Raw genomic sequence first — 25,695 nt, 5'->3', positions numbered from 1 at the left:
CACTGCCTGAAAATCCCGTCCTCCTCCACTTAGCTGAAGAACTCACACTCAACTTTCAAGACAGAATTCAAATGTCCTTTTCCACAGAAACATTTCCTGACATCACCAAGTCAAAGGCTCCACTCACACAGCTCATTAGACTGTGAGTCCCCTGAGGACAAATAATATACAGTATTTGTTTGTATTCTTAGGACCCTGCACCTAACCAAATTCTTAACATTTGCTGAGCTCTAATCAGTGGAGAAAAGGAGCCCTTTTAAATAAACTTTTCTGGAATAACCAGATAACCATAAGGAAAAACACAAAAATGGATCTGCCATTTCCCACACTAACTACCAGGGCAAATCCTAAATGGATCAGAGAGTGACAGGAAAAAATAAGGCTGGGGCCGGGCACGGTGGCTCACGCCTGTAATCCCAGCACTTTGGGAGGCCGAGGCGGGTGGATCACGAGGTCAGGAGATTGAGGCCATCCTAGCTAACAGTGAAACCCTGTCTCTACTAAAAATACAAAAAAAAAAAAAAAAAAATTAGTCAGTGTGGTGGCGGGCACCTGTAGTCCTAGCTACTCGGGAAGCTGAGGCAGGAGAATGGCATGAACCCGGTAGGCGGAGCTTGCAGTGAGCCGAGATTGTGCCACTGCACTCCAGCCTGGGAGACGGAGTGAGACTCTGTCTCAAAAAAAAATAAATAGCCGGGCGCGGTGGCTCACGCTTGTAATCCCAGCACTTTGGGAGGCCAAGGCAGGCGGATCACAAGGTAAGGAGATCGAGACCACGGTGAAACCCTGTCTCTACTAAAAATACAAAAAATTAGCCGTGCGTGGTGGTGGGCGCCTGTAGTCCCAGCTACTCGGAGAGGCTGAGGCAGGAGAATGGCGTGAACCCAGGAGGCGGAGCTTGCAGTGAGCCGAGATTGCGCCACTGCACTCCAGCCTGGGCGACAGAGCGAGACTCCGTCTCAAAAAAATAAATAAATAAATAAATAAATAAATAATAAGGCTGGGCATGGTTACTCATACCAGTAATTCCAGGACTTTGCGAAGCCAAGGCAGTACTATCACTTGAGCCCAGAAATTCAAGACCAGCCTGGGGCCAGGCACAGTGGCTCACACCTATAATCCCAGCACTTTGGAAGGCTGAGGTGGGTGAATCACCTGAGATCAAGAGTTCAACACCAGCCTGGTCAACACGGTGAAACCCCGTCTCTACTAAAAATACAAAAAAATTAGCCAGGCGTGGTGGCAGGTGCCTGAATTCCCAGCTACTTGGGAGGCTGAGGTACGAGACTCACTTGAACCTGGGAAGCAGAGGTTGTGGTGAGCTGAAACTGCACCACTGCAACGCAGCCTGGGCAACAGAGCAAGACTTTGATTCCAAAAAAAAGACCAGCCTAGACAACACAGAAAGACCCTGTCTCTATCTTTATAAAATTTAAAAAGTAAAAAATGAAATCGTACAAGTACTAAAAGAACACATAGTTGAATTCCTTTATAACCTAGGAATGATAAAAGCTTCCCAATTATAATTCGAAATGAGAAAAGTAACCACATCAATATATTTAACTAAATTTATTTAACTTTTTGAATAATAAAAACATCACAGGCAAACACATTTACAGTAAGATCATGAAACAGTACTATTTTTATTTTATTTATTTATTTTTTTTTTGAGACGGGAGTCTAGCTCTGCCGCCCAGGCCGGAGTGCAGTGGTGCAATCTCGGCTCACTGCAAGCTCTGCCTCCAGGTTCACGCCATTCTCCTGCCTCAGCCTCCCAAGGAGCTGGGACCATAGGCGCCCGCCACCACACCCAGCTAATTTTTGTACTTTTGGTAGAGATGGGGTTTCACCTTGTTAGATAGGATGTTCTCAATCTCCTGACCTCGTGATCCGCCCGCCTCAGCCTCCCAAAGTGCTGGGATTACAGGCATGAGCCACCGTGCCCGGCCTACTATTTCTTATTCTCAATTATATCTGAAAGATTAGTTAAGTTGTTAAATGATTTAGTAATCAAGAACAGTCCCCACAAAAAAGGTCTACTGATCATAGATTCATACAGGCAGCTAACAGCACACTAGAAACAAAAACCGAAATGAATTAAAAGACAAAAATGATGAGAAAAGATATGACAGACAATTCCTAAAAATCTAATATTTGTAAAATCAGAGTTCGAAAATATAAATAAAGGAGTATAAGATAGCAGAGGCTGGGCACAGTGGCTCACACTTGTAATCCCAGTGCTTTGGGAGGCCGAGGTAGGCAAATCACTTGAGTTCAAGACCAGCGGGGCCAACACAGTGAAACCCCATATCTACTAAAAAAACAAAAATTAGCCAGGTGCAGTGGGTGGTGCATGCCTGTAGTCCCAGCTACTCGGGAGGCTGAGGCAGGAGAATCGCTTGAACCTGGGAGGCAGAGGTTGCAGTGAGCCGAGATCACTCCACTGCACTCCAGCCTGGGTGACAGAACAAGACTCTATCTCAAAAAATAACATAACATATCATAACATAAAAATAAAAATAAAGGCCGGGTGTGGTGGCTCACACCTGTACTCCCAGCACTTTAGGAGGCCGAGGTGGGTGGATCACTTGAGGCTGGGAGTTCAAGACCAGCCTGGCCAACATGGTGAAACCCTGTGTCTACTAAAAATACAATAATTAGCTGGGTGTGGTGGCGCGCACCTGTAATCCTAGCTATTCGGGAGTCTGAGGCACAAGAATCACTGCAGAGGTTGCAGTGAGCTGAAATCACACCACTGCACTCCAGCCTGGGTGACAGAGCAAGACTCTGTCTCATAAATAAATTAAATAAAGATAGCAGAGAAGGGCCGGCGTGGTGGCTCACGCCAGTAATCAAAGAGCTTTCAGAGGCCAATGCAGAAGGATCGCCTTCCTGCCAAAAATTTGAGACCAGCCTGGGCAACACAGCAAGATCCCATCACTACAGAAATTTAAAAGTCACACATATGCACGTGGTAGCATGTGCTAGTAGTCCCAGCCTCTTGGGAACCTGAGGTGGGAAGATGGCTACAGCCCGGAGATCAAGGCTGCAGTGCACTGTGATCAAACCAATGCACTCCAGCCTGGGCAAAAGAACAAGACCCTGTCTGTAAAAACAAAAATAAAACACACAATTGCAAGGACACCAAAATTAATTCTCACACAAGTTCAGAAGGTATCTCACCTACAAAATGTAAAAAATTCCATAAATTCTATTTATGGCACAAGACCTGCATCAGGAGAAAGCATGGAGAAGACTCGGTACAGCGAGAGGATAGGGAACTGCAACATAGTAAAATATTGTTAGGTCTTCACAATGACTGCTGCAATATTTAATGCAAATGTTAAATGCCTCTTCAAAAAGCAGCTTCCTACAGTTAAAAAGTAGTAATATTCTATAACTAAATTTTTTTTTTTTTTTAATTCTACATGCTAGCAGCAGCAAAGGAAAAAAGCTGGATGCTACACCTAAAAGTATACAACTGAGGATGCCCAAATAATAGTAAGCTGATGTACTTACAGGGAGTTTGGTGAAGGCCGGGTTGGTGACATGCTTCCCAAAGGCATCTTCCTGGAACTGAAGAAGCTGCACCACCAGCCCAGCCAGTGTTTTATTGGTAGGAGCATCTGCATGAACATACTGCAAGATAAAGACAGGCATTCAAAAACTAGTACAATTTTTGCAGGAGAAAATGTTGGCTTACTTCCTAGTACCTACTAAGTACTTACGTTATGGGAAATTTATAGATGTCTGAGACACGCTCTGTGCTATAAAGGAGCTTACAAAAACAAATGTGTGTGTGCATTTAAAAATGGTTAAGACGGGCTGGGCGCGGTGGCTCACGCTTGTAATCCTAGCACTTTGGGAGGCCGAGGCGGGTGGATCACGAGGTCAGGAGATCGAGACCGCGGTGAAACCCCGTCTCTACTAAAAATACAAAAAATTAGCCGGGCGTGGTGGCGGGCGCCTGTAGTCCCAGCTACTCGGAGAGGCTGAGGCAGGAGAATGGCGTGAACCCCGGAGGCGGAGCTTGCAGTGAGCCGAGATTGCGCCACTGCACTCCAGCCTGGGTGAGAGAGCGAGACTCCGTCTCAAAAAAAAAAAAAAAAAAAAAAAAAATCGTTAAGACGGTTAATTTTCTTTTTTTTTTCTTTTCTTTGAGACGGAGTTTCATTCTTGTCACCCAGGCTGGAGTGCAGCGGTGCGATCTTGGCTCACTGCAACCTCTGCCTCCTGGGTTCAAGCCATTCTCTTGCCTCAGTCTCCCGAGTAGCTGAGATTACAGGCATGAGCCACTACCCCCAACTACTTCTGTATTTTTAGTAGAGACGGGGTTTCACCACGTTGGATGGGCTAGCCTCAAACTCCTGACCTCATGTGACCTGCCCCCACCTCGACCTCACAGATAAATCTCCTGTGTTTTTTACCAAAAAAAAAAAGTGAAATGTTATCCATATTAATGTAAAGAATGTCACAAGCCCAAACCAGTAGTAGACACATCAGCTAGGAAGCTTCACGGCAAGGAAAAATAATGGGTAACACAACAAGAAAAGGATAAATTAGTGAGTTAAATGTAAAAGTTTTATTTGGCAATTAAATGTTCAATATCACTTTGAGTAGCCAATATACTCAAAAAAAAATTTTTTTTTTTTTTGAGACAGAGTCTTGCTCTTTCACCCGGGCTGGAGTGCAATGGCACCATCTTAGCTCACTGCAACCTCCGCCTCCAGGGTTCAAGTGATTCTCCTCCCTCAGCCTCCCTAGTAGCTGGGACTACAGGCGCACACCACCATGCCCGGCTAATTTTGTTTGTATTTTTCGTAGAGACGGGGTTTCACTACGTTGGCCAGGCTGGTCTTGAACTTCTGACCTCATGATCCGCCCACTTTGGCCACCCAAAGCACTAGGATTACAGGCGTGAGCCACCACACCTGGCCTCAAAAAGCATTTTTTTTTTTTTTTTTTTTTTGAGACGGAGTCTCGCTCTGTCCCCCAGGCTGGAGTGCAGTGGCGCGATCTCGGCTCACTGCAAGCTCCGCCTCCCGGGTTCACGCCATTCTCCTGCCTCAGCCTCTCCGAGTAGCTGGGACTACAGGCGCCCACCACCACGCCCGGCTAATTTTTTTGTATTTTTAGTAGAGATGGGGTTTCACCGTGGTCTCGATCTCCTGACCTTGTGATCCGCCCGCCTCGGCCTCCCAAAGTGCTGGGATTACAAGCGTGAGCCACCGCGCCCGGCTCAAAAAGTATTTTTAAATCTCCAATTCCAAGCAAGAACAACATCTATACCTGCCTTTCAGTTGGACAAGAGAGAATTTTTTTTTTTTGATGGAGCAAACATTCGAACGACCATCCAACATTTCAAGGTTAATGTGGTATGTCTCTGTTACAATAAATATTTTTCGGATGAGTGGTGTATGGTCAAAATTACATCAACTGCAAAGTCTACAATTATTATGCATAGGACAAAGGGCACACAATTTCTGCTACTACCATTGAAACTTACAGCATATAAAAAGGCAATCATTCACTTTTTTTTTTTTTTTGAGATGGGGTCTTCTTCCATCACTCAGCCTGAAATGAGAAACCCCGTCTCCACTAAAAAACAAATACAAAAAATTAGCTGGGCATGGTGGCGCACACCTGTCCCCAGCTACTTGGGAGGCTGAGGCAGGAGAATCACTTGAACCTGGGAGGTGGAGGTTGCAGTGAACCAAGATTTGTGTACTCCAGCCTGGGTGAAAGAGCCAGACTCCGTCTCAAATAATTAATTTTAAAAAACTTTTTTTTTTTTTTTGGAGTCTCGCTCTGTCACCCAGGCTGGAGTGCAGTGGTGCAATCTCTGCTCAGTGCAAGCTCTGCCTTCTGGGTTCACGCCATTCTCCTGCCTCAGCCTCCCAATAAGCTGGGACTACAGGTGCCCACCACCACGCCCAGCTAATTTTTTGTATTTTTAGTAGAGACGGGGTTTCACTGCGTTAGCCTGGATGGTCTCGATCTCCTGACCTCGTGATCCGCCCGCCTCGGTCTCCCAGAGTGCTGGGATTACAGGTGTGAGCCACCGCTCCCAGCCCCATAAATTTTTAATGAACAGTATTCAAGGGCCGGGAGCAGTGGTTCACACCTGTAATCCCAGCACTCTGGGAGGCCGAGGCAGGCGGATCATGAGGTCAGGAGATCAGAGACCAACCTGGCTAACGCGGTGAAACCCCGTCTCTACTAAAAATACAAAAATTAGCTGTGCATGGTGGCACTTGCCTGTAGTTTCAGCTACTCGGGAGGCTGAGGGAGGAGAATCGCTTGAACCTGGGAGGCGCAGGTTGTAGTGAACTGAGATCGCGATTGTGCCACTGCACTCCAGCCTGGGTGCACTCCAGCCTGGGTGCACTCCAGCCTGGGTGCACTCCAGCCTGGGTGCACTCCAGCCTGGGTGCACTCCAGCCTGGGTGACAGAGCGAGACTCACTCTCAAAAAATAAAATAAAAGGCCGGGCGCGGTGGCTCACGCCTGTAATCCCAGCACTTTGGGAGGCCGAGGCGGGCGGATCACGAGGTCAGGAGATCGAGACCATCCTGGCCAACACAGTGAAACCCCGTCTCTACTAAAAATACAAAAAATTAGCCGGGCGAGATGGCGGGCGCCTGTAGTCCCAGCTACTCGGGAGGTGAGGCAGGAGAATGGCGTGAACCCCGGGGGGCGGAGCCTGCAGTGAGCCGAGATCGCGCCACTGCACTCCAGCCTGGGCAACAGCAAGACTCTGTCTCAAAAAAAAAATAAATAAATAAAAATAAAAAATAAAATAAAATAAACCTGCTATGTACCCACAAAAATTAAAAATTAAAACACTGGCCGGACGCAGTGACTCACGCCTGTAATCCCAGCACTTTAGGAGGGCAAGGTGGACAGATCACTTGAGGTCAGGAGTTCAAGACCAGCCTGGCCAACATGGTGAAACCCCGTCTCTACTAAAAATACAAAAATTAGCCAGGCATGGTGGTGCATGCCTATAATCCCAGCTGCTTGGGAGGCTGAGGCAGGAGAATGGCTTGAACCCGGGAGGCGGAGGTTGCAGTGAGCCGAAAGTGCGCCACTGCACGCAAGCCTGGGTGACAAAGCGAGACTCCGTCTCAAAAAAGAAAAAAAAATACTTCAAGTATATCTTACAAAACTGACAAAATACATTGTACATATCCACAAGATAACTTCATAATCTTTAATAAGCACAGGTTTCCTAAAGGTGTCATATAATGTACTGCACTTTTTTTGTACACGGTAAAGCAACATAAAAAAATAATGACCGGCCGTGCACGGTGAATCACACCAATAATCCCAGAACTTTGGGAGGCCGAAGCGGGTAGACCACTTGAGGTCAGGAGTTTTGAGATGAGCCTGGCCAACATGGCCACTCCATCTCTACTAAAAAAATACAAAAACTAGCCAGGCAGAGTGGCACACACCTGTAATTCCAGCTACTCAGGAGGCTGAGGCAGTAAAATTCCTTGAACCCAGGAGACAGAGGTTGCAGCAAGCCAAGGGCGTGCCACTGCACTCCAGCCTGGGTGAGAAAGTGAGACTCTGCCTCAAAAATAATAATTACAATCTTTATTTTACAGATAACTAAACAATGCCAAACTCTATAGCTGAAAAAGACAATGTCCTTGAAAAAGGCTGTTCAGATAGAACCAAATCAACATTTCAGGTAAATATACATATATATGTAAACATATATGTAAATATATAGATGTAAATATATATATATATATATATATATATATATATGTATTTTTTATTTTTTAAACCAAATTTCGCTCTTGTTGCCCAGGCTGAAATGCAATGGCGCAATCTCAGCTCACCACAACCTCCACCTCCCGGGTTCAAGCAATTCTCCTCCCTCAGCCTCCCGAGTACCTGGGATTACAGGCATATGCCACCACATCTGGCTAATTTTGTATTTTTAGTAGAGATGGGGTTTCTCCATGTTGGCCAGGCTGGTCTCGAACTCCCAACCTCAGATGATCCGCCTGCCTCGGTCTCCCAAAGTGCTGGGATTACAGGCATGAGCCACTACACCTGGCCTCAGGTAAATATTTATTTATTTTTTTTAAGACAGAGTCTTGCTGTGTCACCTAGACGTAATCTCGGCTCACTTGCAGCCTCTGCCCACCAGGTTCCAGAAATTCTCCTGCCTCAGCCTCCTGGGTAGCTGGGATTACAGGCGCACGCCACCACGCCTGGCTAATTTCTGTATTTTTGGTAGAGACGGGGTTGCACCATGTTGGCCAGGCTGGTCTCAAACTCCCGACCTCAGGTGATCTGCCCGTCTTGGCCTCCCAAAGTGCTGGGATTACAGGCGCGAGCCACCATACCCGGCCTATATTTTTAATAACTACAGTGAATATAGGCCCGGTGCAGTGGCTCATGCCTGTAATCCCAATACTTTGGCAGGATGAGGTTAGAGGACTACTTTGAGTCCAGAAATTTAAGACCAGTCTGGGCAACACAGTAAGACCCTGTCTCTATTTATGTATTTATTTTTTGAGACACTTTCGCTCTGTAGCCTAGGCTGGAGTGCAGTGGCCCGATCTCAGCTCACTACAACCTCCACCTCCCAGGTTTGAGTGATTCTGCTGCCTCAGTCTCCTGAGTAGCTGGGACTACAGTCCTACCACACCCGGCTAATTTTTGTATTTTTAGTAGAGCGGAAGTTTCACCACATTGGCCAGGCTGGTCTCGAACTCCTGACCTTAGGTGATCCACGGGCCTCGGTCTCCCAAAGTGCTGGGATTACAGGCGTGAGCCACAGCCCCCAGACTCAGTCCAATTTTTAATAAACTATAAAATATTTAATTCTGATTAGATTTTTTTTTCCAAATCATCCCGCCAAATTACCAAACATGAAAATGCATGTAGGCCAGGCACAGGGGCTCACACCTGTAATCCCAGTACTTTGGGAGGCTGAGGCTGGCAGATCACCTGAGGTCAGGAGTTCAAGCCCAGCCTGGCCAACACGGTGAAACTCCAGCTCTACTAAAAATAACAAAAATTACCAGAGCGTGGTGGCGGGTGCCTGTAATCTCAGCTACTCAGGAGGCTGGGGTAGGAGAATCACTTCAACTTGGGAGGCCGAGATCACCCCACTGCACTCCAGCCTGGGCAGAAGAGCGAGACTCCATCTCGCAAAAAAAAAAAAAAAAAAAAAAAAAAAAAAAAAAAACCGACTCCTAATTAAGAAATTTTAATTTCTATGTCATAAACAATTAATCTGGTTTTTGTTTTGTTTTGAGACAAGGTCTCGCTCTGTTGCCCAGGCTGGAGTGCAATGGTGCCAACACAGTTCACCGCAGCCTCCACCTCCTAGGCTCAAGTGATCCTCCAAGGACCCTGCCTCAGCCAAGTAGCTGGGACTACACGTGCATGCCACCACAACTGATGTTTTTTTTTGTTTGTTTTTTTGTTTTGTTTTGAGACAGGGTCTCATCATGTTGCCCAAGCTGGTCTCCAACTCCTGGGCTCAAATGAACCTCCCACCTGGAATTCCCAAGTGCTGGGATTACAGCTGCAAGCCACTGCACCTGGCCCAATTAATCTTTTGATCAAAAAAAGTCTATATTTTAGCTTTCCAGCGGTGACCACCTACCCACACGAGAACATGCCTCTTGCAAAGGATCTCCTTCATCCCTCTCCAGAAGAGGAGAAGAGGAAACACAAGAAGAAATGCCTGGTGCAGAGCCCCAATTTCTACTTCATGGATGTGAAATGCCCAGGATGCTATAAAATCACCACAGTCTTTAGCCATGCACAAACGGTAGTTTTGTGTGTTGGCTGCTCCACTGTCCTCTGCCAGCCTACAGGAGGAAAAGCAAGGCTTACAGAAGGATGTTCCTTCAGGAGGAAGCAGCACTGAAAGCACTCTGAATCAAGATGAGTGGGAAACCATCTCAATAAACGCATTTTGGATAAAAAAAAAAAAAGTATATATTTTATTTGAGAAAACAAAAATTTATTAGTCTCAAAATATTTCAAGTAAGAGTCAGTGTGGGCCAAGTGTGGTGGCTCGCACCTGTAAGCCCTGCACTTTGGGAGGCTGAGGCAGGCAGAGAGCCCAGGAGTTCGAGACCAGCCTGGGCAACACTGCAAAACCCTGTCTCTACTGATACTACAAAAAGTTAACCAAGTGTGGTCGTTCGTGCCTGTAGTCCCAGCTACTCAGGAGGCTGAGGTGGGAGAATCACCTGAGCCCAGGAGGTTGAGGCTGCAGTGTGCTATGATCTCACCACTGCACTCCAGCCTGGGCAACAGAGCAAGACCCTGTCTCAAAAAAAAAGTTCCTAAATGAAGTCTCGGGTATCCTCCATTTGAAAAAGAAGGTAAATAATATCTACCATTTAGGACTGCTGTGAGGATTTTAAGTGAGTTATACTTTAAGTACCTGGCACACGGTAAATGCTCAGTTGTTCACTGAATGCATGAGCTGAATGCAAGAGTTTGAGGTTGCAGTGAGCTATGATCACACCACTGTACTCCAGCCTGGGCAATAGAGAAAGACCCTGTCTCAAAAAAATGAAGTAGGGCCGGAAAATGAAGTAAAATAAAAATAAATAAAAAACGACACTAGCAAAATCATGTTTACTGAGACTGAAACTGTTGTCTGCTCTGAAAAATGCAGTATTAAATGCACTAGAAACGGTTAGGTAAAACCAATGCGTACACCAAATAGAAATGCATTGTGTAGAAAAGCAGCAAAAAACTTTCTGATAATATTTTCACCACTTCAACACTCACACCCAGAGACTGAAAAGATTCTGGCTTTCACGCCTAGGGTATGTATGATTCTCAATCTCAGCAGACCCTAGAAATACACTCTGGCTTTACGAAGTTCTGAGAAGTCAAAGGTAACTTTGTCTATAAAGTCTCAGGGATAGTGAATCAACATTAGCCTAGTGGTCTCAATACTGCTGGGCAATTCCTCAAACTGCTTTGTAGCCACTTCCCTACCCACCCAAACAAATATCGAAGGATTATCCATGCCTAAAGCTTCTTGTAGTTGATCCCAAACTGATGCACACTGAACAGTGTGGAGAGGTAGAAATTACTGAAATTTGCCTTTTTCTACTCTCTTCCTTGATATTCAAAGGAATATGCCTCTAGATTATTTTTCTTTGTTAAAGCTTCACTTTATTTAAGACCCGAAGCATTGGCTAAAAGGAATGTAATAAAAAAGAATTAACCAATATTTTCATACATATTCAATTCCATTAGCCACTTCTGGAAGCTCTATTACCTACATTTAAAAAGTGACCAATTTATCACTGTGTAAGAAAGGGCAATATTACTAAAAATCCACAGTCTAAATGTAATTTCCAGGGGGGAAAAGTCCAAGCACCTAAAAATATAATTACTGTCTCTCACTTCCTCAAACTTCAGATAAGAAATGTAATTTTTTCTAGCTGACCTTCAAAAACAAGAAGGAAAGAGAAATGGTCATTTCTGGGTTTTTGGGTTTTGTTTTTTTTTTTTGAGACAGTCTTAACTCTATTACCCAGGCTGGAGTGCAATGGTGCAATCTCGGCTCACTGCAGCCTCTGCCTGGGTTCAAGAGACTCTCCTGCCTCAGCCTCCGGAGTAGCTGGGATTACAGGCATGTGCTGCCACACCCGACTAATTGTGTATTTTTAGGAAAGACTGGGTTTCACCATGTTGGTCAGGCTGCTCTCGAACTCTCGACCTCAGGTGATCCACCCGCCCGGCCTCCCAAACCGCGCCCCCCAAACCGCGCCCGGCCAGAAATGGTCATGTCTGAATGTACCACGTGTAATGCCAAAGGAACCCAAGATCCCTGCCCATGCCTAATAACTGCCAAACACTGACAGGCTTCACTGAGCTGTAGAGGCCAAATAAATAGGTTCCTAAACTAGTTTATATTTTCATTCATTCAACAAATATTTACTAAGCAGCTACTAAGGGTAAGGCACTAAGTATCAGCCACGTTCCCGGATACACTGCAGTGAACAAAGCCCTTGCTTCAGTGCTATGATTCTCAATAGGAAAAAGTACAGAACTAAAGAGGGTGATAGGAAAACTTCAGAGGCTGGGGAGCCTTTTTGGCTACCTGCTTCATTACACCCTTCAAGGGAGTCCTCCTGAATATTTACACCAAGGGGAAGTTGAAAAAAAAAAAAAAAACATTTGTTATAAACAAGGGATTAAGTCAAAACTTTGAAAACTACTGACTCGACGGAACTTTCATTCCAAAGGTAGGAGAAATAAGTAAATGAATTTCAAAATGTGGTAAACACTACGGAGAAAATAAAGGTGACACAAGAAAAGTGCTCTCATAAAAACTGGGTTCTTGGGGAAGGCCTCCCTTTAGAACACTTTACGTACAAGTGAACATTAACTCTCACGCCACACAGAACCAGAAGCACAGTGAGGTAGAAACCGTCGTTAATAGTTCTCATTCATCCTAGAATTCATATTACCTGTTAGTAATTAACGAATAAAATCATCCCAGTCGTTTAGCAATTCAACAACAGGTAGCAAACCCCCTCGAGGCTTTGAATACTCTCTAAACAAAACCTGAAGCTGCTTTTACCACGCTTGCAGGGTCTTTAGGGATCATTGTTCACACACCTAAGGCAGCTGACAAAAGAGAGAGAGTCACACTCGCTTAGTGGCTGAGCTCGACCTGCTCTAGCACACGAGACTGAGCAGGGGCTTTCATCAGGGGTGCGTGGGCTCAGAGGAGCGAGCCCCGAGCCCCAGTCAGGCCCCGGGGGCGCGGGCGCCCAGAGCGGGCGGCGGGGGCGTGGCGGGCCCGGCGCCTGCCTTTGTTGTCCCTCGTGGCGTGCGGGGGGGAGGGGCGGCCCGAGGCCCGCGAGGCCAGCTGCCGCCTCCGGCCCCGGTCGCGTGGTCTCCTGGCCCCCACGGGCGCGCGAACCCACCTTCTTGTAGTGCTTGCCCAGCCAGACCCGCACCGAATCCAGCTGGGACACCGTCTCCGGGCTCTCCCAAAACTTGGTGGCCGGGCCCCCATCTTTCCGCCGATAAACAGCTAGGCCTGCGGCTGCCGCCGCGACCCCCGAGCCCGTGGCGCCTACCGCTGCCGCCTGCCCACCGCCGCCCGCCGGTGCGGCCATCGTCACAGCCCGTCGTCCCTACAGCCTGGCCCACCCTGGCCCTCGCGGTGTTTCCCGGTCGTTCCAGCGCGCGCGCGCGCGCGCGTAGCCGCCACTGCCGCTTCCCGGCCCCGCCCAGCCAACCCCCTTCCGGCGCGGACGCCCGGCCCCGCCCCATCTCGGAACTGGCACTGTATCTGACGCGAGCCAGCGCACACGCATGCGCAGCACTCGTGCGGGCGCGCCATGGAGTAGCACGTCCTGCATCCTCAAACGCGTGTTCCGCCATCCTCCGTAGGCTGCATTCTCCCCTAGTGAGTGCCGGTCTTTGAGCCTTGCTCTTCTCTCGCTACCGACGTCGAATCATTATGCGGTCAACAACCGCAGGTGGGTTATGGGTCATAGCCTGCCTCCGCTGGAGGGAAAAGGCCTGGTGCGAGAAGTGCCGAGGGGAAAGCCTGTCTAGGGTATCCAGTGCTGGCCGAGGGCCCTGCACGCGGACTGGGACTGCGCCGGGCCCCGCTTTCCCTCAGACCCTCCACCCCCAGCGGCCCGGCGGCATTTGTGAACAGCCATTTGGGACGCCCACGCCTAGGCTTTTCGGCTTCACAGACCTTCCACTCCCTCAGGGGTCCAGCCACAGCGGCTCATTCCTGCCCCAGGGGCCCTTGCACTGGCTATTACGTGACCTCAGCAGGTCTTCCCTTCTGATTTTCACTTAGGAGACGCGTTCAGATTCACTGCTTGAAAGGACTTCAGAAAGCCGTTGTCATATCTTAACAATCTTGAACAACTGTTCACACCCATGCACTTCTGCATGGCGCTCACTACGACCCGGTGTTTCTAGTTTCTCATTTACCTTCCACATAAATTACATGAGAACCTAATCTTAACTTGTTCACAGGTGTATCCTGAACACCTGAGACAAGGAATAGACGTACAGTAAATACTTGATGAGTTAATGAATGGCCCACATAGAAGCGAAAATTTTTAAATTATTAACAAGGTATAATTGGCCGGGCGCGGAGCACTTTGGGAGGCTGAGGCGAGAGGATCGATTGAGCCCAGGAGCTCTAGACCACCACACCCGTCCCCGTCTCTGCAAAAAATACAAAAATCAGTCGGGCGTTGGGTTGCAAGCCTGTGGTCCTCGCCTCTTGGAGGGCTGAGGTGGGAGGATCGCTTGAGTTGGGGAGATGGAGGCTGCAGTGAGCTATAATCGCTCCACTCACTACACTTCAGCCTGGGCGACAGAGCGAAACCTTGTTTCAAAAACATAGAAAGTATGGCCATAAAGGAGTTGTGAACATAATGCTACATGATCGCAGAGAAGCAAGTAATTAATTGCTTGTGAGAAAGTGACTAACTGCTGGTAAGTTTTTGAGACCTTTTAAAAATGAGGGTATGTACATGTTTTCAGGATCTCCTGAGGGCTGTGTCACGGACAGTAAAATATATTAGATAAAAAAATTAATAGAATGTGATCAGGAGGGCCAGGCGAGATGGCTCACGCCTGTAATCCCAACACTTTGGGAGGCCAAGGCGGGCTGATCACGAGGTCAAGAGTTCCAGACCACCCTGGCCAACATGGTGAAACCCCGTCTCTACTAAAACTACAAAAATTGGCCAGGCGTGGTGGTGCATGCCTGCAATCCCAGCTACTCGGGAGGCTGAGGCAGGAGAATCGCTTGAACCTAGGAGGAGGTGGAGATTGCAGTGAGCCGAGATCATGCCACTGCACTCCAGCCTAGGCGACAGAGCCAAACTCGTCTGAAAAAAAAAGTTTTTAATTTGAAACTTTCTCAGATTTAACAGAAAAGTTGCAAATATAATACAAAGAACTTTTCCTGAATCATCTGAGTAAGTTGCTGCCATAATACCCATCACTATCAAAAATTTTAATGTGTATTTTCTACAGACAAGTATAGTCTATATATTCTCTTACATAATCACAATACAATCATTTATACCTGGAAATTAACACTGATGCCATCCCCAGACCCCATTCAGGTTTTTCCTATTGCACCATGAAGTCCTTTATAGCAAAAGTTTCCAGTTCAAAATCACACTTTGCATTTAATAAAGTTTCATCTCCTTCAATATGGAACAGTTCCTTAGTCCTTATACCTTAACAACATTGATACCTATGAAGATTACAAGGCATTTATTTTGTAGAATGACCCTCAATTTGAGTTTGTCTGATGTTCTTGTGTTCTTTGCATTGCATTCTATCAGGTGGTGCATAATTCCATTTCTCCTGTTACATTGATGACAGAGTATCATCCAGGTTTCTCTACTGTGAAATTATTCTTTTTGCGTTTGTAATTAATCACTATTTTCTATGGAGGTATTTTGTTTTTTTGCTTTTGGGGGATTTTTTGAGATAAAGTCTTGCTTTGTCACCCAAGCTGGAGTACCGTTGTGTGATCATGATTCACTGCAGCCTCCACTTCCTAGGCTCAATTGATCCCTTTGTGGAGGTATTTTGAAAGTATATTGGCCAGGTGCAGTGGCTCACGCCTGTAATCCCAGCACTTTGGGAGGCCAAGGCGGGCGGATCATGAGGTCAGGAGATCGAGACCATCCTGGCTAACACGGTGAAACCCTGTCTCTACTAAAAATAAAAACTAATTAGCTGGGCGTGGTGGTGGGCCCCTGTAGTCCCAGCTACTCGGGAGGCTGAGGCAGGAGAATGCTGTGAACCCGGGAGGCGGAGCTTGCAGTGAGCTGAGCTCGCACCACTGCACTCTAGCCTGGGTGACAGAGCGAGACTCCATCTCAAAAAAAAAAAAAGAAAGTATATTAAGGCCTTGTGTGGTGGCCCACGCCTGTAATCCCAGCACTTTGGGAGGCTGAGGCAGGCGGATTACCTGAGGTCAGGAGTTAAAGACCAGCCTGACCAACATGGAGAAACCCCATCTCTACTACAAATACAAAATTAACCAAGTGTGGTGGTGCATGCCTGTAATCCTAGCTACTTGGAGGCTGAGGCAGGAGAATGGCTGGAACCCAGAAGGTGGAGGTTGCAGTGAGCCAAGATCGTGCCATTGCACTCCAGCCTGGCCAACAAAGAGCAAAAACTCCATCTCAAAAGAAAGAAAGTATATTAAAAAAAAAAAAAAAAGTGGCCAGGCACTGTGGCTCACACCTGTAATCCCAGCACTTTGAGACCCTGAGACAGGTTGATCACCTGAGGTCAGGAGTTCAAGACCAGCCTGACCAACATGGTGAAACCCTGTCTCTATAAAAATACAAAAATTAGGCCAAGCGCAGTGGCTCAGGCCTGTAATCCCAGCATTTTGGGAGGCCGAGGCGGGCTGACCACCCAAGGTCAGGAGTTCAAGACCATCCTGGCCAACATGGCGAAACCCCATCCCTACTAAAAAACACAAAAATTTAGCCAGGCATGGTGACAGGCACCTGTAATCCTAGCTACTCAGTAGGGTGAGGCAGGAAGAGTTGCTTGAATCTGGGAGGTGGAGGTTGCAGTGAGCTGAGATTGCACCACTGCACTCCAGCCTGGGCAACAGAGCAAGACTCTGTCTCAAAAAAAAAATAATAATAATAATAATAATAAGTGGAAAGTTTGATGAGGAAATGAATTACTTATATACTTTTTTTTTTGAGTGGGAGTCTCGCTCTGTTGCCCAGGCTAGAGTGCAGTGGCCTGATCTCGGCTCACTGCAGCCTTTGCCTCCTGGGTTCAAGCGATTCTTCGATTATCCTGTCTCAGCCTCCCAAGTAGCTGGGATTACAGGTGCATGCCACCATGCCCGGGTAATTTATATATATGTATATTTTTGAGACAGAGTCTTGCTCTGTTGCCCAGGCTGGAGTGCAGTGGCGCAATCTCGGCTCACTGCAAGCTCCACCTCCCGGGTTCACGCCATTCTCCTGCCTCAGCCTCCCAAGTAGCTGGGACTACAGGCGCCCGCCACCATGCCCGGCTAATTTTTTGTATTTTTAGTAGAGACGGGGTTTCAGCGTGTTAGCCAGGATGGTCTCGACCTCCTGACCTCGTGATCTGCCCGCCTCGGCCTCCCAAAGTGCTGGGATTACAGGCGTGAGCCACCGCGCCCAGCCTATTTCCACTTATTTTTGTCACACAAACTCAAACCGTTTCAAACTTGGCTAAATGCATGTTTGTAAATTTTTCTCTCACAGTGAGAGATTTGGCTGCCATTATTCTCAATATGTTTATTTGTTTTCTTAGTTCTCCAAATATACCCAGTCTCCATGCTGAGTTACCCTCCTACGTAGGCACTCTCCAACCAGCCTTCCCAACATCCCATGCTAGGCCACCCTTAGTATGCTTAGACATGCCTTGCTCTCTGCAATCTAATGACTTTAGGACTGAATTGAGAAAGGATGATGGGGGATTAGGAAAGATAAAAATGTCACTTTTGGCTGGGCACAGTGGCTCACTCCTGTAATCCCAGCACTTTGGGAGGCCAAGGTGGTTCCCTTGAGGTCAGGAGTTCAAGACCAGCCCGGCCCACATGGTGAAACTGCATCTCTAAAAATACAAAAATTGGCTGGGCATGGTGGTTCACACCTGTAATCCCAACACTTTGGGAAGCCGAGGTGGGCAGATCACGAGGTCAGGAGTTTGAGACCAGCATGGCCAAAATGGTGAAAACCCATCTCAACTAAAAATACAAAAATTAGCCAGGCATAGTGGTACGTGTCTATAATCCCAGCTACTTGGGAGGCTGAGGCAGGAGAATCACTTGAACCCAGGAGATGGAGGTTGCAGTGAGCCAACAGCATGCCACTGCACTCCAGCCTGGGAGACAGAGTGAGGCTCCATCTCAAAAAATAAGAAATACAAAAATTAGCCGGGCATGGTGGTGGGCACTTACAATTCCAGCTACTGGGGAAGCTGAGGCCGGAGAATTGCTTGAACCCGGGAGGCAAAGGTTGCAGTGAACCGAGATCGTGTCATTGCACTCCAGCCTGGGTGACAGAGCAAGACTTCGCATCAAAAAACAATAAAAGTCACTCTTGGCCTTGCGCTGCGGCTTATGTCTGTAATCCCAGCACTTATGGAGGTTGAGCTGGAGCTCCTTTGAGCCCAGGTGAAACCCTGTCTCTACAAAAATACAAAAATTAGGCCAAGCGCAGTGGCTCAGGCCTGTAATCCCAGCATTTTGGGAGGCCGAGGCGGGCTGACCACCCAAGGTCAGGAGTTCAAGACCATCCTGGCCAACATGGCGAAACCCCATCCCTACTAAAAAATACAAAAAAATTAGCCAGGCATGGTGACAGGCACCTGTAATCCTAGCTACTCAGTAGGGTGAGGCAGGAAGAGTTGCTTGAATCTGGGAGGTGGAGGTTGCAGTGAGCTGAGATTGCGCCACTGCACTCCAGCCTGGGCAACAGAGCAAGACTCTGTCTCAAAAATATACATATTTTGAGGAGCTCCAGACGAACATGGGCATCATCTCTACAAAAAATACAAAAACCCATCTCTACAAAAAATACAAAAATTAGCCACCAGGTGTGGTAGCACATGCCTGTGGTCCCAGATACTTGGGAGGACTGCTTGAGCCTGGGAGCCCCAGCCTACAGTCAGCCGTGATAGCACCACTGCACTCCAGCTTGGGTAACAAAGGGAGACCATATCCAAAAAATAAATCTAATCAAGTCTACATAATAATATGGTGGCCACAATCAGCTGCAGATAGTCCTTTTATTTTCTTTTTCTTTTTTGAAACGGAGTCTGCTTATGTCGCCCAGGCTGGAGTGCAATGGCGCCATCTCGGCTCACTGCAGCCTTCACATCCTGCGTTCAAGCAATTATCCTGCCCCAGCCTCCCAAGTAGTTTAGACTACAGGCGCCCATCACCATGCCCAGCTACCTTTTGTATTTTTATTTTTATTTATTTATTTATTTTTAGATGGAGTCTCGCTCTGTTGCCCAGGCTGGAGTGCAGTGGCGCGATCTCGGCTCGCTCCAAGCTCTGCCTCCCAGGTTCACGCCATTCTCCTGCCTCACCCTCCCGAGTAGTTGGGACTACAGGCACCTGCCACTGCGCCTAGCTAATTTTGTTTTTGTGTTTTTAGTAGAGATAGGGTTTCACCATGTTAGCCAGGATGGTCTCGATCTTTTGACCTCATGATCTGCCTGCCTCTTTCTCCCAAAGTGCTGGGATTACAAGCATGAGCCACCACGCCTGGCCCACTTTTGTATTTTTAGTAGAGACAGGGTTTCACCATGTTGGCCAGGCTGGTCTCGAACTCCTGACCTCGTGATCCACCTGCCTTGGCATCCCAAAGTGCTACGATAACGCCTTGAGCCACCGCGCCCAGCCTTTCTTTTTTTTTTTTTTTTTTTGAGATGGAGTTTCGCTCTTGTCTCCCAGGCTGGAGTGGAGAGGCGCGATCTCAGCTCACTGCAACCTCTGCCTCCCAGGTTCAAGCAATTCTCCTGCCTTAGCCTCCTGGGTAGCTGAGATTACAGGCACCTGCCACCATGCCCAGCTAATTTTTGTTTTTTTTTTTTGAGACGGAGTCTTGCTCTGTTGCCCAGGCTGGAGTGCAGTGGCGCAGTCTCGGCTCACTGCAAGCTCCGCCTCCCGGGTTCACGCCATTCTCCTGCCTCAGCCTCTCCGAGTAGCTGGGACTACAGGCACCCGCCACCACGCCCGGCTAATTTTTTGTATTTTTAGTAGAGACGGGGTTTCACCGTGGTCTCAATCTCCTGACCTCGTGATCCGCCCGCCTCGGCCTCCCAAAGTGCTGGGATTACAAGCGTGAGCCACCGCGCCCGGCCCTAATTTTTGTATTTTTAGTAGAGATGGGTTTTCACCATGTTGGCCAGGCTGGTCTTGAACTCCTAACCTCAGGTGATCGACCTGCCTCAGCCTCCTGAGGTCAGGAATTTGAGACCAGCCTGGCCAACGTGGTGAATCCCCATCTCTACTAAAAATACAAAAATTAGCTGGGCGTGGTAGCAGGCGCCTGTAATCCCAGCTACTCAGGAGCCTGAGGAAGGAGAATCAGTTGAACCCAGGAGACAGACGGAGGTTGCAGTGAGCAGAGATGGTGCCACTGCACTCCAGCCTGGTCAACAAACAAAGCAAGACTGTCACACACACACACACACACACACACACACACACACACGGCCAGACACAGTGGCTCATGCTACTTTGGGAGGCAAGGTGGGTGCATCAACTCAGGTCAGGAGTTCGAGACCAGTCTGACCAACATAGTGAAACCCCGCCTGTACTAAAAATACAAAGTTAGCTGAGGGTGATGGCGCATGCCTGTAATCCTACCTACTTGGGAGTGTGAAACGGGAGAATCACTTGAACCTGGGAGGCAGAGGTTGCAGGGAGCCCAGATCGCACCATTGCAATCCAACCTGGGCAACCAAAGTGAAACTCTGTTTCAAAAAAAAAAAAAAAAGTTACTCAAGTAGAAATAGACAGTCTGGCAGAGTGAGTCCTCAGCCTCCCAAGTGGCTAGGACCGGAGGTATGCGCTACCACGCTTGGCAATTTTTTTTTTTTTTTTTTTTTGATGGAGTCTTGCTCTGTCGCCCAGGCTGGAATGCAGTGGCGCAGTCTCAGCTCACTGCAAGCTCCGCCTCCTGGGTTCATGCCATTCTCTTGCCTCAGCCTCCCCAGTAGCTGGGACTACAGGCGCCCGCCACCACGCCCAGCTAATTTTTTGTATTTTTAGTAGAGATAGGTTTCACCATGTTAACCAGGATGGTCTCGATTCCTGACCTTGTGATCCACCCACCTCAGCCTCCCAAAGTGCTGGGATTACAGGCGTGAGCCACGGGCGCCTGGCCACACCTGGCTAACTTTTAAATTATTTATAGAGACAGGTGTCACTATGTTGCCCAGGCTAGTCTCAAACTCTTGTGCTCAAGTGATCTTCCCACCTCAGCCTCCCAAAGTGCTAGGATTACAGTCTTGAGCCAAGGCACCCAACCTGTATTTCTGTTGGGATTTATTTTTCTGTTTTTTGGTATTAGGGTGATACTGGTTCATAAATGAATTCACTCCTGTTTTTGAAGAGTTTGTGAATAATTGGTATTGGCCGGGCGCGGTGGCTCACGCTTGTAATCCCAGCACTTTGGGAGGCCAAGGTGGGCGGATCACGAGGTCAGGAGATCGAGACCAAGGTGAAACCCCGTCTCTACTAAAAAAGACAAAAAATTAGCCGGGCGTGGTGGCGGGCGCCTGTAGTCCCAGCTACTCGGAGAGGCTGAGGCAGGAGAATGGCGTGAACCTGGGAGGCGGAGCTTGCAGTGAGCCAAGATTGCGCCACTGCACTCCAGCCTGTGTGACAGAGCGAGACTCCATCTCAAAAAAAAAAAGTGAATAATTGGTATTAATTTTGCAAACATTTGGTAGAATTAATTGGTAAAGCCATCTGGACTAGGCTTTTCCTTGTGGGTAAATTTTTTATTATTAATTTAATCTTTTTTTTTTTTTTTTGAGACAGAGTCTCACTCTGTCGCCCAGGCTGGAGTGCACTGGTGCAATCTCAGTTCACTGCAACCTCCACCTCCTGGATTCAAACGGCCCTCCTGCCTCAGCCTCCCAAGTAGCTAGGACGGCAGGCACACACCACCATGCCTGGCTAATTTTTGTATTTTTAGAAGAGACAGGGTTTCGCCATGTTGGCCAGGCTGGTCTCGAACTCCTACCTCAGGTGATCTGCCCACCTCGGCCTCCCAAAGTGTGGGGATTACAGGCGTGAACCACCACACCCGGCCTATTAATTCAATCTCTTTACTTGTTATAGATCTATTCATATTATCTGGGGTTTTTTGTTGTTGTTCTTTTTGACATGGAGTCTCCATCTGTTGCCAGGCTGGAGTGCAAAGGTGCTATCTCGGCTCACTGCAGCCTCTACCTTCCGGGTTCAAGTGATTCTCCTGCCTCAGCCTCCAGGATAGCTGGGATTACAGGTGCATGCCACCATGCCTGGCTAATTTTTTTTTCTTTTTTTGAGACAAAGTTTCACTCTTTTTTTTTTTTTTTTTTTTTTTGAGATGGAGTCTTGTTATCGCCCAGGCTGGAGTGCTGGAATGCAGTGGCAGGATCTCAGCTCACTGCAGGCTCCGCCCCCCGGGGTTCACGCCATTCTCCTGCCTCAGCCTCCGGAGTAGCTGGGACTACACGTGACCACCCCCACACTCGGCTAATTTTTTGTATTTTTTAGTAGAGACGGGATTTCACCGTGTTAGCCAGGATGGTCTCAATCTCCTGACCTCGTGATCCGCCTGCCTTGGCCTCCCAAAGTGCTGGGATTACAGGCGTGAGCCACCGCGCCCAGTCAAGAGACAGAGTTTCACTCTTGTTGCCCAGGCTGGAGTGCAATGGCGCGATCTCGGCTTACTGCAACCTCCGCCTCCCAGGTTCAAGTGATTCTTCTGTCTCAGCCTCCCCAGTAGCTGGGATCACAGGCATGTGCCACCACACCCAGCTAATTTTTTTTTTTTTAATGTAGAGACGGGGTTTCCCCATGTTGGTCAGGCTGGTCTGGAACTCCTGACCTCAGGTAATCCACCCGCCTCAGCCTCCCAAACTGCTGGGATTACAGGCATGAGCCACTGTGCCCGGCCAGGATGTCCTAGTTTTTGTTTTGTTTTTTTAGGCAGGGTCTCCATCTGTCACCCAGGCTGGAGTATGTGGCTCAATCACATCTCACTGCAGCTTCAACCTCCTGGACTCAAGCGGTCCTCCCACCTCAGCCTCCAGAGTAGCTGGGACTACAGGCTTTTGCCACCACACCCTGCTAATTTTTGTATTTTTAGTAGAGGCAGATGGGGTTTTGCCGTATTGCCCAGAATGGTTTCCAACTCCTGGACTAAAACAATTTGCATGCCTTGGCCTCTCAAATTCCTGAGATTACAGGCATGAGTCGCCTCCAAGGGCCTGGATAGGCAAGTTAGAATAATTTCAGCATGCCCTGGGGCATAAGGGCTTTCCCTAGTCATCTCCTACCTGTCCCCAGGGTAGTTAGGGCAGGAGGACAGTGGTTGGGGGTTTGGGCTCTGGATTGGTTGGTTTACATATAAAAGGCATACTTACTGGCAAGTCTTTTACTATCTCTAGGAATTGACTAACCCTGGTGGGGGCAGTCCCTCCAGAATCAGCAAGGCCCCAAGATGTCAAAGCATCAAACTAAAGAAAATAGGCGTCGTGACTCATGCCTGTAATTCCAGCATTTTGGGAGGCCAAGGCAGGCAGAGCACCTGAGGTCCAGAGTTCGAGACCAGCCTGGTCAACGTGGTGAAACCCCGTCTCTACTAAAAATACAAAAATTGGCCAAATGTGGTGGTGCATGTCAGTCTCAAAAAAAAAAAAAAAAAAAGTAAAGAACAACAGAAAAATGGAGAAATTCTACTTTATCAAAATGTGAAATGTTGTGCTTCACAGGACACCCACAAGAAAATAAAAGGACAACTCATAGGATAACAGGAAATATTTGTATGGTTCAGACTGCAATGGGCCATGATTGTGCCTCTGCACTCCAGCATGAGTGATGAGTGACAGAGTGAGACCCTGTCTCAAGGGAAAAAAGAAAATAATTGTAAGTTATAAATCTTTTCTTTTTCTTTTCTTTCTTTCTTTTTGAACGGACTCCTGTCCCAGGCTAGAATGGCCACCCGGCTCACTGCAACGCCATTCTCCTGCCTCAGCCTCTCCTAGTAGCTGGGACTACAGGCGCCCGCCACCACGCCCAGCTAATTTTTTTTTGTATTTTTAGTAGAGACGGGGTTTCACTGTGGTCTTGATCTCCTGACCTTGTGATCCGCCCGCCTTGGCCTCCCAAAGTGCTGGGATTACAAGCGTGAGCCACCGCGCCCGGCTCTTCCTTTCTTTTTTTTTTTGAGATGGAGTTTTGCTCTTGTTGCCAAGGCTGGAGTGCAGTGGCAGGATCTCCACTCACTGCAACCTCTGCCTCCCAGGTTCAAGCGATTCTCCTGCCTCAGCCTCCCAAGTAGCTGGGATTACAGGCATGCACCACCACACCCAGCTAATTTTTGTATTTTTAGTAGAGATGGGGTTTCACCATGTTGGCCAGGCAGGTCTCAAACTCCTGACCTCAGGTGATCCACTCACCTCGGCCTCCCAAAGTGCTGGGATTACAGGCGTTGTCCAGCCTCTTTTTCTTTTCCTTTTTGGCTCCTTATTTATTTATTTATTTATTTTGAGACAGAGTCTCGCTCTGTTGCCCAGGTATAGTGGTGCGATCTCAGCTCACTACAACCTCTGCCTCCCAGGTTCAAGCGATTCTTCTTCCTCAGTCTCCCAAGAAGCTGGGATTACAGGCACCTGCCACCATGCCCAACTAAGTTTTGTATTTTTAGCAGAGACAGGGTTTCACCATTTTGGTCAGGCTGGTCTCGAACTCCTGACCTCATGATCCGCCCGCCTTGGCCTCCCAAAGTGCTGGGATTACAGGCTTTAGCCACCGTGCCTGGCCTTAGCTTTTTTTTTTTTTTTTTTTTTGAGACGGAGTTTCACTCTTGTTGCTCAGGCTGGAGTGCAGTGGCGCAATCTCAGCTCACTGCAACCTCTGTCTCCTAAATTCAAGCGATTCTCCTGCCTCAGCCTCCAAAGTCGCTGGGATTACAGACACCCACCACTACTCCCAGCTAATGTTTTGTATTTAGTAAAGACAGGGTTTCACCATGTTGGTCAGGCTGTTCTCAAACTCCTGACCTCAGGTGACCCACCTGCCTCAACCTCCCAATGTGCTGCAATTACAGGCATAAGCCACTGCACCCAGCTTTTACTTTCTTTTTTTTTAGACACTGTCTTGCTCTGTCACCCAGGCTGGAGTGCAGTGGGACAATCCCAGCTCACTGCAACCTCCACAACCTCCACTTCCTAGGTTCAAGCAATTCTCGTGACTCAGCCTCCTGAATAGCTGGGATTACAGGCATGTGCCAACTACGCCCAGTTTATTTTTGTATTTTCAGTAGAGATGGGGTTTCACTGTGTTGGCCAGGCTGATCAAAAACTCCCGGCCTCAAGTGATCTGCCTGCCTCAGCCTCCCAAATTGCTGGAATTACAGGTACAAACCACTGTGCCCAGCTAGGGTAAGTCATAAATTTTATAAGAAACCTGTGGCTGGGTGTAGTGGCTCACGCCTGTAATCCCAGCACTTTGGGAGGCTGAGACAGGCGGATCATGAGGTCAGGAGTTCGAGACCAGCCTGGCCAACCTGGTGAAACTCCATCTCTACTAAAAATACAAAAATTAGCTGGGTGTGGTGGCAGGCACCTGTAATCCCAGCTACTTGGGAGGCTAAGGCAAGAGAATGGCTTGAAACCCGAAGGTGGAGGTTGCAGTAAGCCAAGATCTCGCCACTGCAAGCCAGCCTGGGTGGATGAGCAAAACTCCATCTCAAAAAAAAAAAAAAAAAAAAAGAAACTTGTTTCTAGAGTATAGAAAGAGCTCTTACAACTCAGTAATGAAAAGACCAGTAACTCAGCTGACCAATTAATCAATAACCCAATGGAATAAACTTTATACATGCAACACTGGGGAGTCTTACCCAAGAGTATATAGTGTATGATTCGATATACATGGAGTTACAGAAT

The 25,695-nt window shown here is 47.8% G+C and overlaps 2 protein-coding genes across 8 annotated transcripts in view; one reads left to right on the top strand and one right to left on the bottom strand.

The window, feature by feature from the left end:
• The window catches only part of SMARCC1 (SWI/SNF related, matrix associated, actin dependent regulator of chromatin subfamily c member 1), a 203,014-nt gene extending 189,782 nt beyond the window's left edge, over positions 1 to 13,232 (bottom strand). For 2 of the 7 annotated variants that reach the window (XM_032161733.2, XM_058442199.1), the window contains exons 1-2: positions 12,942 to 13,188; positions 3,520 to 3,639 (exon numbers count right to left, since the gene is read on the bottom strand). In XM_032161733.2, the coding sequence (XP_032017624.1) occupies positions 3,520 to 3,639; positions 12,942 to 13,136 (315 nt within the window). In that variant the 5' untranslated portion in view covers positions 13,137 to 13,188. The other 5 variants (XM_058442202.1, XM_058442200.1, XM_032161732.2 and 2 more) reach the window with 4 other exon arrangements.
• On the top strand, positions 9,637 to 9,946 carry LOC116473527 (small ribosomal subunit protein eS27-like). The gene has a single exon (XM_032161736.3). It carries the CDS (start codon positions 9,650 to 9,652, stop codon positions 9,902 to 9,904), a length of 255 nt encoding a protein of 84 aa, XP_032017627.1. The 5' UTR covers positions 9,637 to 9,649; the 3' UTR covers positions 9,905 to 9,946.
• Positions 13,233 to 25,695: the final 12,463 nt, after the last annotated feature.

Source organism: Hylobates moloch, unplaced genomic scaffold, assembly GCF_009828535.3.
Source record: "Hylobates moloch isolate HMO894 unplaced genomic scaffold, HMol_V3 SCAFFOLD_8, whole genome shotgun sequence".
NCBI classification, from domain to species: Eukaryota; Metazoa; Chordata; class Mammalia; order Primates; family Hylobatidae; genus Hylobates; species Hylobates moloch.
The sequence above is the reverse complement of the archived record's forward strand: the minus strand, read 5'-3'. Positions and strand labels throughout refer to the sequence as shown.